Here is a 14,998-nt window from a genome sequence, read left to right on the forward strand (position 1 = left end):
CTCCCCCCTACATTAGTTCTTCCAAAATGCATCACTTCGCATTTATCTGGATTAAATTCCATCTGCCATTTCTCCGCCCAATTTTCCAGCCTATCTATATCCTGCAGTATTGTCCGACAATGTTCATCGCTATCCGCAAGTCCAGCCATCTTCGTGTCATCCGCAAACTTGCTGATAACACCAGTTACACCTTCTTCCAAATCATTTATATATATCGCAAATAGCAGAGGTCCCAGTACAGAGCCCTGCAGAACACCACTGGTCACAGACCTCCAGCTGGAAAAAGATCCTTCGACTGCTACCCTCTGTCTCCTGTGGCCAAGCCAATTTTCTACCCATCTAGCCACCTCTCCTTGTATCCCATGAGCCTTAACCTTCTTAACCAACCTGCCATGAGGGACTTTGTCAAATGCCTCACTGAAATCCATATAGATGACATCCACGGCCCTTCCTTCGTCAACCGTTTTTGTCACTTCCTCAAAAAACTCCACCAAATTTGTAAGGCACGACCTCCCTCTTACAAAACCATGCTGTCTGTCACTAATGAGATTGTTCTGTTCTAAATGCGCATACATCCTGTCTCTAAGAATCCTCTCCAACAACTTCCCTACCACGGACGTCAAGCTCACTGGCCTATAATTACCCGGGTTATCCCTGCTACCCTTCTTAAATAACGGTACCACATTCGCTATCCTCCAATCCTCAGGAACCTCACCTGCGTCCAATGAAGAGACAAAGATTTCCGTCAGAGGCCCAGCAATTACATCTCTTGTCTCCCTGAGCAGTCTAGGATAGATGCCATCAGGCCCTGGGGATTTGCCAGTTTTAATGTTTTGGCCTACCCTTAAAAATTTAATGCATACCATTACCAACTCAAAGTTTAAATTCTTTGTATCCTTTCCATATCCCTTAACAAGCTTCAACTCATTTAAAGTCTGTAACCCACATGCTCATTTGCCCTTCCAGCCCTTCTCCAAACTCCAGTGGTTCCCATGGCCTAGAGAGTTGACTTACAATTTTGGCCAAATTTCAAATGTCTTAATTGCCCCCCCAATTACTGTTTCTCAGTTCTTCACTTCACTCTTCATGGCCCCTCATTCAGCATCGTGCTCCCTATCCAGTTCTCTCCAGCCACTCTCCTTTCAAAGCAACTTCCTAACACAGTTTTCTTGAGCCTTTCATTTTCCATCTGAGTTTATTGATTTATGAGATGGTGGGATTAGCAAATCTATTTTTCATAAAATCCCTAGTTTAGAAGGAGGCCATTCGGCCCATCGAGCCTGCATCGACAACAATCCCACCCTGGACCTATCCCTGCAACCCCACATATTTACCCTGTTAATCCCCCTGACATTAAGGGTCAATTTATCATGGCCAATCAACCTAACCTTCACATCTTTGGGCTATGGGAGGAAACCAGAGCAGCAAGAGGAAACCCACGCAGACACAAGTAGAAAGTGCAAATTCCACACAGTCACCCAAGTTTGGAATTGAACCCAGGTACCTGTTGCTGTTGAAGCAGCAGTGTTAGCCACTGTGCCAGTTATGAGTACAGCAGCATTTGGTGCAAGGACGTGGACCGACCAAATCACAACACTGAATGGGGGCTCAGATATGGCAAAACTCTACACGTGCAAAAAGATACTTCCTGGTTGTACATCCGGGCAAATGAGCTCCCGCGCGCGCAGGGGTCAGCAAGGGGTCAGCCGCGGACCACGTGACACCCTGACCTGTCAATCACCCTCCCGGCGCATGCGCAATACTTCCCGGGCACGCAATGATTGCAGTTCCCGCCGTTGGGAGAGCGGTTAATTGTTGGCATCGTGAGCGGGGAAAGGCCAAACATTGCAGAGCCTGCAGGACCGAGAAATAAAACTCACCACAGGGTACATCAGGGAAGAGTACATCCCCTATTACAGGTAGAAGGTGAACATAATACCTGCGAGTGCGGCTGTTGCTGAGATTACCTCAGAGCTTCCAACCTGCATGAGGCGGCTGTCCAGCCATTAAACATGGTGCATGATGTTCACGCATGCATGGTTTTCATATACACATGGGGCATGGTTTTCACACATGGTGCATGGTTTGAGAAACTGCATGGTTTTCTCACACTGCATGGTTTCAGAAACTGCATGGTTTTCTCACATGGTGCATGGTTTTTCACACGGTGCATGGTTTTAACACACACCATACATGGTTTTAACAAACACCGTGCATGGTTTTCACACACATGGTGCATGGTTTTAACACACACTGTGCATGGTTTTAACACACACCGTGCATGGTTTTAACACACACCGTGCATGGTTTTCACACACACATGGTGCATGGTTTTAACACACACCGTGCATGGTTTTCACACACACGGTGCATGGCTTTAACACATACCGTGCATGGTTTTCTCACACACACGGTGCATGGTTTTTACACAGGTTGCATGGTTTACATCAATGGTGTATGGTTTTAACACGGTGCATGGTTTTTAGACGTGTACAGTTTGTGCATGGTGTATGGTTTTTGCCTGGTGTATGGTTTTTGCATGGCACATGATTTACACACACGATGCATGGTTTTCACACACTGCATGGTTTTAGCACGCATGATGCATGGTTTTTGCAAATGCAGCACATAGTTTTAACACACAGCGCATGGTTTGAACGCAAGCTGCATGGCTTTATCACATGTGCCAAAAGCAGTTGGTTCCTGCTGCAGAACGTGGCACCATGTTATGGTATAGCATAACTGGCACCTAGTAATTTGCAACATGGCAACTTCTAGATCTCTGCTGGATTGTTCTGGGGAAGTGTGGAAGGAGTAGAAGGAACTTCTTTACTACCCCTGACCCCACTGAGGATATGTGGATGACCTGTCACTTTGCCCCATTTGTGTCCACCCCAATAAGGGTTGAATAAAAAATCATATAGGCAGAGGTTTGGGAGAAGGTCATTCTTCATTCTCAATCAGGGAACAGTGAACACCAGGATAAGTGTTGTAAAAAAAATCAGTCTTCTGCGTATTATAAAATATCAATATTATTCTCTATTATTGTTTTAATGAAAACTGGCAAAAATGAAAGAAATGACAAAAATATAAATAATAATTACTATTCTTGAGCTTTTTTAGGTCGGTGGGTAAATTAGGGAATGTTAGACATTGAGGAGTGTTTAAAAACCAGACATCAAAACAAGGGAATGTGGATTTTAAAAATTGCATGTATGTTGCTCTTATAACCCTGAAATCCCTCCAGAAGCTTTGTTATTTACAGTACAGTTTATGTTTAATAAGGATGTTTACTCCATTTTGTCCGGTTTTGTGTACTTGGAGCAGCTGATAGTACAAGCACCATCAGTCAGCATCCTCTGACTTGTCTGTTATGCTTAAACAAGAGATTTAGCAATTATACGGTTTTAATGTGCATTTATTAAGATACTGGCTGCAATGGATTGCATTCCTAATATAGGTTATGTACGAAGATTGTAAGAAATACGAACAGGAGTAGGTCATTCAGCCCATCAAATCAAATCATGGCTGATCTGATTGTAGCCTTAACTCAACTTTAGTGCCTGCTCCCCAGTACACTCCTAACTTGTGACTTATAGCTAGTGGACTGTCTCTGGGGAGTCAGGAAGTTTGTTACTTGCTGCAGGATTCCTAGCCTTTGACCTGCTCTTTGTAGGTCAAAACTCTTAAGTTACCCACCTTTAAGATGAAAATCAGGCCCAATTTCCAGGCTTGGCATGCCGGCCTTGAGAAAAGATGTTCTGAAGGTGCGATTTTCTTTCCGGGAGCTGGGTGCAGGATAGAATCAAGCTACACATTGGTGTAGATCGGAGGCAGGTACAGAGGCTATCAAGTGGTGAGGCAAGCATGTTAAAAAGTTCTGCCTTGGTTTTCTGGGACTTTGTCCCAGATGTTTTGTTAAATATTAGGCTCTCTAGCCCTCTTAAAGTAAAGTAAAAGTTTATTTATTGGTCACAAGTAAAGCTTACATTAACACTGCAATGAAGTTACTGTGAAATTCCCCTAGTTGCCACACTTCGGTGCCTGTTCGGGCCAATGCACCTAACCAGCACGTCTTTCAGACTGTGAGAGGAAACCGTAGCACCCAAAGGAAATCCACGCAGACACGGGGAGAACGTGCAAACTCCACACAGACCCAAGCCAGGAATCGAACCCGGGTCCCTGGCGTGTGAGGAAGCAGTGCTAACCACTCTGCCATTGTGCCGCTTCCCTCACAATCCCTTTCCCTACCCACTATTTATGCCAACACATGCTGGCTGATGCCCCACCCATCCCCACACCCCCTCCATGCCAACTCACAGCACTTCCATGCCCTTTCATCCAATGCCTGTATAGAACGAACAAACTCTGTGGTAACAATGGCATGTGTGGAAGTTTTAAAAAAAATCTTTTCCTGGGTGTGGATGTCACTGGCAAGGCCAGCATTTATTGCCCATCCCTGGTTGCCCTTCAGAAGGTGGTCGTGAGCTGCCTTCTTGAACTGCTGCAGACCCTGAGGTGTCGGTACAACAACAGGGCTGTTCGGGAGTGAATTCCAGGATTTTGAGCCAACAACAATGAAGGTTGATATCTTTCCAAGTCAGGATGGTGAGTGACTTAGTGAGGAATTTCCAGGTGGTGGTGTTCCCAGGTATCTACTGCTCTTGTATTTCTAGATGATAGTGGTTGTGGGTTTGGAAGATGCTGCCTAAGGAATCTTGGTGAGTTCCTGCAGTGCATCTTGTAGATTATATGCACGGCTGCCACTGTTCATCTGTGGTGGAGGGACTGAATGTTTATGGAAACGGTGTCAATCAAGTGGGTTGTTTTGTCCTGGATGGTGTCAAGCTCCTTGAGTGTTTTTGGAGCTGTGCTCATTCAGGCAAGTGGAGAGTATTCCAGTACACCCCTAACTTGTGACTTATAGCTAGTGGACTGTCTCTGGGGAGTCAGGAAGTTTGTTACTTGCTGCAGGATTCCTAGCCTTTGACCTGCTCTGGTAACCACAGTATTTATATGGCTAGTCCAGTTCAGTTTCTGGTCAATGGTAACACACAGGATATTGATAGTGGGGGATTCAGCGATTTGAATGTCATGGGGTGATGAGTAGATCCACTTTTGTTGGTGGTAATCATTGCCTAACACTTGTGTAGCATTTATTGCCCATCCCTAGGCAACTATGCCCATGTCCCACGAATGAATACAAAAAAAGTTACTTGCCACTTGTCAGCCCAAGCCTGGATATTGTACAGGTCTTGCTGCCTTTGGACATGGACTGCTTCAGTTGTGAATGGTGCTGAACATTGTGCAATCATGGGTGACCATCCCCACTTCTGATCTTATGATGGAAGGAAGTTCATTGATGAAGCAACTGAAGATGTTAGGGCCGAGGACACTGCCGTGAAGAACTCCTGCAGTAATGTCTTGGAACTGAGATAATTGACCTCCGACCGCCACAACGATCTTCCTTTGTGCCGGGTATTACTCCAACCACAATGGGTTCCCATCAACTCCAGTTTTGCCAGGGCTTCTTGATGCCATACCCGGTCAAATACTGCCTTGATGTCAAGGGCAATTACTCTTACCTCACCTTGGGCGTTCAACTCTTTTGTCCATATTTGAACCAAGGCTGTAATGAAGTCAGGAACTGAGTGACCCTGGCAGGACCCAGATTGAGCATTAGTGAGCAGGTTATTGCTGAGTAAGTGCCACTTGATAACACTGTTGATGACCCATTCCATCACTTTACTGATGATTGAGTACTTTAAAATACAGCTATCCATAAGATTTGTTATGGAAGCTTGGTTAAAAGTCCAGACCTCCATTAGTTTGTTGAAATAAGTACATAGAAGGGAAAAGATTGCTTGATTGATAGGTTTACAACCATTTTTTTGGGGACCTATTTTGTCACTGGCTCTGTGTTTATTTACAAAAGATAAAAAGGTGTTGTGCTTATAGTTTCTGCTGTTGACACTTTAAAGGCCTGCTTAATTGACATCTTTATAGTGTTATAGTAACAATAGTTCTTTGAAGAAAGTGGGGCAATTGGGTGAGTGGGGGGGCATGGGTTTGTCTTGAGGATATGAATAGCTATTGGAGTAAATATGGGGCATGAGTTGGCATGGGGGGCATTTTAAGGCCATTTGAAGTTATCGTTCAGAAGGTTCCTGAATTCAGACTATGATTCATGACTCATCTGGGGGCCAAGAACCACGAGTACTTGAGAATCTGGATCGATTTAATGAAAATTGTGGGTCAGTAGGAGATAGCTACTGTCACAATGGAAGTTAGCCAAATCAGGAAAAAGTCTGTGCTCTTCTCCCACCCCAGTGAAAATTGGGGGCAGGAATCTGGGAATCAGATCCCGTCTGCCACTTTTAAGGTCCGCAGATGTGTGGGTTAGGTTGATAGGCCATGCTAAAATTGCCCCTTAGTGTCCTGAGATGCGTAGGTTAGAGGGATTAGTGGGTAAATATGTAGGGATAGGGCCTGGGGGGATTGTGGTCGGTGCAGACTCGATGGCCCGAATGGCCTCTTTCTGTACTGTAGGGTTTCTATGATTCTATGATTCACAGCCTCCCCAACTCTGTGATAACCCAGCCCATCCTCTCAACTTCTACCTTTACAAGTCCCTCACAATGTTATATGTTTCAATAAGATCACCTCTCATTCTTCTAAACTCCTAATGAGAATAGGCCCAAACTGCTCATCATTCCTCATTGAACAACACCTTCAGCCAAGGAATCAGCCTAGTGAACTTTCTCTGGACTGCTCTTGATGCAAATATATCCCTCCTTAAGTACAGAGAGCAAAACTGTACTGTTTTGTGTGTCGCACGGTTTTATGAATGCCCGGGACAGTTATAGCAAGACTTTCTTAGTTTTATACTCTATCCCTCATGCAATCGAGGCCAACATTCCTAATTACTTCCTGTACCTACATGTGATTCATACAACGAGGGCACCCAGATCGTCTGGACTGCAGCATTCTGCAGTTTGTCTCAGTTTAATACTCTGCTTTCCAATTCCTCCCACCAAAATGGGCAACCTCACATTTTCCCATGTTATATGCCATCTACCAAATTTTTCCTTTCTCACCGAACTTATCTGTTTCCCTTTGTGTGTTTTTAGTATCCTTCTCCCAACTTGTTTTCCTATTTATCTCTATCATCAGCAAACTTGGCAACAATACAGTTGGTTCCTTCATCCAGTTCATTGATATAGTTTGAAAGTCACTGGTCCTTTTTAAAAATTAATTTGTGGGTCATGGATGTCGCTGGGTGGCCAGCATTTACTGCCCATCCTTAGTTGTCCTTGGAGGGCAGTTGAGAGTCAACCACATTGCTGTGGCTCTGGCGTCACATGTAGACCGGACCAGGTAAGGATGGCAGATTTCCTTCCCTCAAGGACATTAGTGAACCAGATGGGTTTTCCTACAATCGACACGGTCATCAATGGATTCTTAATTCCAGCTATTTTTTGTTGAATTCAAATTCCACCATCTGCCGTGGTGGCATTCGAACCTGGATCCCCAGAACATTAGCTGAGTTTCTGGATTAATAGTCTAACGATAATACCACTAGTCCGTCGCCTCCCCCTTGGCACTCCACTTGTTACAGTTTACCTGAAAATGACCAATTTATCCTCACCCTCTGTTAGTTCGCTCATCCTCTATCCATGTTAATAGATTACCCCCAATACCATGACCTTGTGTGCAGCAACCTTTCATATGGCACCTTATTGAATGTCTTTTGTAAATGCATATACCCTACATTTGACTTGTTCCCCTTTTACATCTTAAAGGAACTGATAAATTTATCAACGACATTTTCACTTTCACAAAACCACACTGACTCTGTCAGATTCTATTATGACTTTTTAAATGAACATCAAGAAAGAAATGGAGGATATATAAATCGCTTTTGCACAGATGTTGTCGCAGAGGAAAAGGGAGGGAAAAAAATGCATAAGACCAAAAAAAATGTATTGGGTATGTTAATCTCCACATAGTCCAATGCACTTTACAGCCAATTAATTACTTTTGACACTTGGTCAATATTTTTGAAGTAAACACAATCAATTTTCACATAGCAAATTCATAAAAACAGCATGAGATAAATGACTTCTCAATCATTGCTGGTGTCATTGATTGACTGGCACACAAAGACACTGCTCTTTGAAAACGTGCTTTGTTGATTTTTCAGATCCAGCTGAGCAGGCAGGCGCGGTCTCAGTCATTATCAAAAGATATTGGTCTGAATTTTGCCAGTAACGGGGAAGTCCCTGTGACCCCGATTAGGGCAGCAGTGCCCCATTAAGAGGCTGCGGCTGAGGCTGCTGTTTAATTAAGGATGACAGCAATTCTGAAGAGCACAATCAGAGGACCAGCAGCTCAGCATGCCACTGCTAACAATGGCCAATGCTTAGGTTGAAGCTCCAGGGAAAGTGCAGCTCAGCAGTGTAGGAGCCCGGTGTAGACAGCTGAGTTGGGTTGGGGGATGCCAGGGCCAAGCGGGCAGCACCTGGCAGTTGCAAGACTCCCTGAGCACCGGCGTCATTGCTTTCAAGGTGGCTATTGCTGACAGGGAGCCCTTCTGTGTGCCATAGAGGATCCATAAAAAAGGCCCCATCCCTTCGGAATCCAGCACAGCACCATCAGGATTTACCCAGGATCTTCCCATTTGGAGCCTTCCGATCAGGGTAAAATGCCCAAAGGTGCAGGAAATGGCCCTTAAATGGCTCAATTAACCTCACAGTGGCTGTCCAAGCCGTTAACCTCCTGCAGCTGGCAACTATAGCATGGTGGCAGGAAGACTTGGCTCCCTTCCCAACACCTTCCCCCACCATTTTGCCAGCCTTCCTTCCTCCCAGCCCATCTCCAAAGGTCCTGGAAAATTCAGCCCAGCATCTCCAACATTGCAGCGATTACCTCAGTATCACTGTTACTTTTAGGCAGGAATCTGACTTAGAGGAGCTCAATCATAACCCCACAGATGGTAGGTCTGCATCATTGTCCCCTCAGCCAAGCACGTACACCAAATGTCTGAACCTGCGGCTCCCCTCGTACTGAGCAGTGCAACTTAGTTTACATGGCCAAATTCTCAAGTGGAACTTAAACCCACAGCCTTGACTTTGAATGGAATGTGCTACCACCATTGAGCCAAACTGACATTTGATATTGGGGTACATCAGTGTAAACAAACATACTAACTATAATGTTTTGTGAAGAATTTACTTTTGAAAGTGAAACAAGACAAATAAATATCAAGAAAATATAAATAAATGATGCTTCAGAGTATCTGCCGCAGGGAAAAGTTAGTGACCTTTTTCTTATTTTATCCTTTTCATGTTCTTGTAGAATCATGGAACCATATAATCCAGGAGTTATGAGTCATGACATTTTACAGACTGTTAATATGCTCACAGCATTTTTTTTATGTCCACTATCTTAGTAGAGGCATTAATGCATTTAAAATTAGCAGATAATTTTAAAATATTGGAGAGAAGAATTTAACACAAGTATGTTGAACCTTCACAGAATAGCATCACAGTAAATTTCCACACAAAGGAACAGATTGTATGTGGTAAAGTATTTAATCTGTGACCCTTGGATGACGTGCAGCCCCTAATCACTGACAATCTGACCCACATACGCTATTCTATTTATAGTTTTCATATTGAGGGCTCAGAGGTTTCAAAATGTCTGTTTTAAAGATCATCTTTCAACCCCTCTACAGCCTCTGTGATGTCAAATTGCTTGCTTCACAGCCAGCCTTGGATGTCATACATTTCTTCCAGTTAAGCATTGGAAGGGTAATGCCATTTTCTTGGGCCTCAGGTTCAAACTTCCACTGATTCCAACTCTCTTCTTAGCTCTTATCTGGCTGAGTCAGATTGTTTGCAAGATCAGCAGTCTATTTGATCCTGAGTTGAGCTTCTGACCCAACTCAAATCCTAACCATGGTAATGGCTGCCTCTTTTCACCTCTGTAATATCGCTTGCCACTGTCCTTGCCTCAGCTTGCCTGCTGCTGAAAACAATATCCATAACTTTGCCCAAACTCAACTATATCATGGTTTCCATGGCTGGCTTCTCATGCTCTACCCTCTATCCATCGACTCATCCAAAACTCTGCTTTTCAAATCTGACTCTACACATGTTTAGATCCATTCATAGCCTTGCCCCTCCACAACTCTTTAAACTTCTTCAGGCCTACATTCTTTGATCTCTCTGTTTTCTGACTCTGGCCTTCCCTTCATGTCACCATTAATGACTGTGCCTTCGGTATCCCTGGTTCAGATGCTCTGGAATTCTTTGTGTGTGTGTTAGTTAGTTCAGTGGGAGGCTTTTGCCACTGGGGTCCACTCCATCTGCCACAATGCCCAGCACTTGATTAGGAGCCCCCTCATGTTGTCAGGGTTCACCAGGTGGTCACCCCATTCAACGGAGCACTGACCCACCAATGGTAAAGTGCAGTCGGAAAACATATTTAATTGGCCACTTAAGCACTTGGGCAGGAGAGCTGCCATCCTCCTTCCCTGCTGGTGGTAAAATGCTGTGATAATAGGAAGGCAATAGGAACTGCACCCCCACCTTTCTTTGCCATTTTACAGTTTCCCTGTTCGCCTCCCAGCCCATCCCTGGAGGGCTGGTAAAATCGAGCCGTGTGGCTCTCATGGGTTTATGGTACATATTAATATAACCCATGAATACAAAACCTTTGATACTTATGTGATATGATCTGTGGAAGGACAAAGAAAATAGGCAAAGGCTATAGAGATGCTGTGCTTTTTTATATATGTAAAGCTATTAACCTGAAAGCAACTCAGACTGTCATGGCTACTATGTGCTGGACAAGGAAGAAAGATTTGTATTTGTTGATATGCTCTTTAAATACCTCAGGATTTCCCAAGGGGCCTCACAGAAAATGGACTACTTTTTTGTCACTTAGACATTGTTGTAATGCAGTGGTTCCCAAAGCGTGCGGCGCGCCACACTGGTGCGGCGAGAGAGGATGGCAAATGTGGCGGGAAGATTAAAAGACAATTAAAGAAACATTTAAACATGGTTTAAACAAGCATTGTTTTATACTTTCTGGATGTCCCATGATCATATTATAAAGTAGTTGTGTTCTATGTTATGAATCAAGCACTGCCAGGAGTCGTTTTTTTTTTGTTTTTGAATGTATTTCTTATCAGTAAAAAATTCAGTGTGGCACGAGCAAATTTTTATTCCAAAAGTGCGGCCCAGTGAAAAAAGTTTGGGAACCACTGTTGTAATGTAAGAAGCATATATACATTCCCAGCTGGAAGCATATTAGGTAAGGTATCCTGAACCCATTTCTGAACCAGGCATTTGGCCTTAGATGTAAGTATAGGACCTAATACCTGCTTGAGGCTCTCTTTAAATTAAGGATTTTTCTAAGAGAACCATCATCAGCTGCACTCAAGGTAACCCAGTTTAGGGATCCCCTGCCAGGACCAACCAAGTACGTAAGTAAATTATAAGTAAAAATGGGGAACTGAGAAGAGCATTCTTGTGTATCGCATCAGAGAATTGTATGTCGTATCAGAGAACTGATCAATGCTACTCACTACCCATCTCCCCACCAAATCAGTGAGTGCAAGGGGTTCCACTCAGATGCCTGAAAGTTGTCCATGACATTTTCAACCCCTCACTTCCACCAGCCCCCAAATGCCACCTCTCCCCCAATTGTCCATGACACTTTCAGGCGTTCCCGTAAAGAGGTGCAACAGTGACCAATTTATACTCCAAAATCTTCATCACAGGAAGATAGAACATATAACAAAATCAGAATGATTACTGCTGGCAGTCGATTTGGAACTTCTCTGAAAACTGAGGGAAGCACAGTGCCAGGTACTCGGGTTCAATTCCGGCCTCGGGTCACTGTGTGCAGTTTGCACATTCTCCCCTTGTCTGCGTGGGTTTCCTCCGGGTGCTCCGGATTCCTCCCAAAGTCCAAAGATGTGCGGATTAGGTTGATTGGCCATGCTAAATTGACCCTAGTGTCAGGGGGTTATCAGGGTAAATGTGTGGAGTTATGGAAATAGAGCCTGGGTGGGTTTGTGGTTGGTGCAGATTCAATGGGCCAAATGGCCTCCTTCTGAACTGTAGGGATTTTATGATTTTATGAAAACAATTTAACTGTAAATATTGAAATACACAAGTACCTGTAGTACAGGAACATTGATTTTCTTCAGTATTATTCTCTTCTCAGCAGATATTACGAAGATGAACTCAAACCTATGGAACATTAGAGAGATGTTAAGCATTCCCACAGGACCTGGGTAAGTAGCAATTAAAGAAAAATTAAATACTGTCACTTTGAGATATTTTAGACCTTGGCTGAAAACTGTTGAAATATATTGTCAAGAAGTGGATGATAATATACAGCCACCAAATTTAAAGGACATGTGAACAGCCATTCACTTAATGTTGGCCAAGAGCTCCTTATTCCTGTTCCAGAGTCCTTGCGGCCACAACTCGTACTCGAGAAACTGGTAGATGTGAGCAATCACAATGCCGGACATACAAGGGCGCCTCCAGCATTGTCTTTCATTGATTTCTAGATAAGACCAGAGCAAGCAATACACCCGTAGTCAGGCCAGTGATCGCCGTGCGGTGGTCCATTTTCACCAGCATTTTGACCTCGCAGTGGCTTCGCTGTCTCTTGTGGATCAGTCCCTTGCTCCTCCTGACCCTATGCCAATATGCGAAGGGCCCACCTTCTAATCTGGATGAGAGCCGTTACCAAGGGGTAATGGTGAGGAGTGTATCTGGGGAAGGTGGTCATTGGAATCACATCTGGAGCAAAATACTTTATGCTCGCACTAATGCCAAAATCAAATAAAGTTGGGGTTTAGGCTAACTTGGAGTTTCTGACCTGGTCCCTAACACATGGTTGTTTGAATAAGCAATTCCATCACTTTTGTCCCAGACAATCAAAAAATGCCGAATAGGATTCAGCATTTGCACAAATTGCAGACTTCTCCCATGTCTAATGTGTTACTGCCTACACCCATATTGCCATATGAACTCCTTCAAATGACTCCCTTCTTTGAATTGAAAGGCCTTTCACTCCATTTATGTGGCGTGATCACCAGGGAACCTCTGTGTTTACTCTCTTAGCAGATACCATGATACATATGTCAGCAGTGTTCCATCCCCTCATTACCGTGCACAGCATGCTGGTTGTTTCAGGATAAGGGCTATCCCTTACTGTTGTTTTATGATGCTTATCAGGAATCTACTCTTGGTATTCGAACTGTAGTATAGGCAGAACCATGTCTCAATTAGAAGCTTCATTGAGCAGATATTTGGATTCTCCAAGCAATGATTCCATTGCCTGATTGGGTCTGGTGGTTTCCTTCAATAAAAGCCAAAACATATGTCCAATATGATAATTTACTGTAAGCCACATAATACCACTTAGCAATGGAAGTGCATGCTTAAGAATTACCCTCATATCTGCAAATTTCTACTCATCTTAGTTGTCTTTGTAATGTTTACTTATCATGAATTCTTTTGATACAGGATGAATAAAGCTTCTACTCGGAATAGTGCTCCCAGTGACTACTCCAGCTTGACCGATTCTCAGTTTCTTTTTGGATCACAATTCTGTCCTGAGAATTCAGAATCACAAGATTTCAACCTGCCTTCGAGAACACTGAAGAGTTCCCAGCAGAACTCACAGCAGATTGAAGTAAGACCACTCTGAACTGCCTGAGCTGGTGTCTGAATCTTGCTGTTCTGATATATGAGGTGTAATTAAAATAAAACATTGGAGTTTACAGACAGTCACTATAGAACAAACATAAATATTTTTCGTTAAGTTTGTGTGACCTAAGCTGAGTTAGGAAAAGTAACAGGAGAGGTAGTGGCTCCCTGACTGCTAAAGCGTTGAATTAAATAACTAAAATGCATGTTTGTGTCTTTCGATCCCGACACAGCTTCATCCATCATTCTTCTAGAACACCCTCTAGCCTTCTGTCTGCCTTCTGTATCCTTGGGTCCTCCAACTCCATTCTTCTATGCTCCTCCTTTCCTTCGCCGCCTGCCCCTTGAACTCCCTCCTTGCAGTCCTTTGCTTCTTCACTTCTCTCTTCATTTATAAAAGTCTTCTCAAGACTCTTCTAATTTTGCTACCAACTCATGGCATTTTTTCTTCATGGTTCCTTTAATCTTCTTGTTTTTTACTTTAAAGTTTACTTTCCACATTAAAATTGTTATGTAAATGTAAGTTTTTAAAACTTTTTTATTATTGTCACAAGTAGGCTTACATTAACACCGCAATGAAGTTACTATGAAAATCCTCTAGTCTCCACACTCCGGCACCTGTTTGGGGACACTGAGGGGGAATTTAGCATTGCCAATGCTCCTAACCAGCATGTCTTTCGGACTGTGGGAGGAAACTGGAGCACCCGGAGGAAACCCCCACAGACACGGGGAGAATGTGCAGACTCCACACAGACAGTGACCCAAGCCGGGAATCGAACCCAGGTCCCTTGCGCTTTGAGGCAGCAGTGCTAACCACTGTGCCACCGTGCCGCCAAATGTGTTGCTTGTTGTCATGATAGCACAAATGTCACTGGAATTTGATAGCATAAACTTCACTGGAATTTGAGGATAACATCATATCAGAAATTTACTAATGAGCAGCAGGATATTTGGGTGAGAATTTGCAGGAAAGTTTCTAATTGTTCTAATTACATTATCAAACTATTCAGATTCTGTCTTGATTCATCTGTTTGATGCAGTACTTAATATATTGGAATTTGATATAATGTGTCGGAGCTCTCTATTTCCTACAGTGATAGAAAGCAAGCTTTGCATCTGATGTTCTGCAAAGTGAGATTTCTGATTACCTGTAATTATGAATAGATACCAAGCAAAAATGGATTATAGCTGGAACTTTCTGGCTGTTCACGCTGGCGGGACCTCCTGGTCGATGGCACATTCCCACTATGGTTTCCCGGCAG

General features: G+C 43.6%; 1 protein-coding gene across 1 annotated transcript in view; it reads left to right on the forward strand.

Annotated features, from left to right (window-relative positions):
- The first annotated feature begins 1,839 nt into the window (after window positions 1-1,839).
- ccdc36 (coiled-coil domain containing 36) overlaps window positions 1,840-14,998 on the forward strand; it is a 40,714-nt gene continuing 27,555 nt past the window's right edge. The window contains exons 1-3 of the mRNA XM_078210170.1: window positions 1,840-1,919; window positions 12,238-12,307; window positions 13,554-13,722. Coding sequence (XP_078066296.1) covers window positions 12,252-12,307; window positions 13,554-13,722 — 225 coding nt within the window. The 5' untranslated portion in view covers window positions 1,840-1,919; window positions 12,238-12,251. The remainder of the gene's footprint in view (window positions 1,920-12,237; window positions 12,308-13,553; window positions 13,723-14,998) is intronic.

Source organism: Mustelus asterias, chromosome 3 (assembly GCF_964213995.1).
Source record: "Mustelus asterias chromosome 3, sMusAst1.hap1.1, whole genome shotgun sequence".
Lineage (NCBI taxonomy): Eukaryota > Metazoa > Chordata > Chondrichthyes > Carcharhiniformes > Triakidae > Mustelus > Mustelus asterias.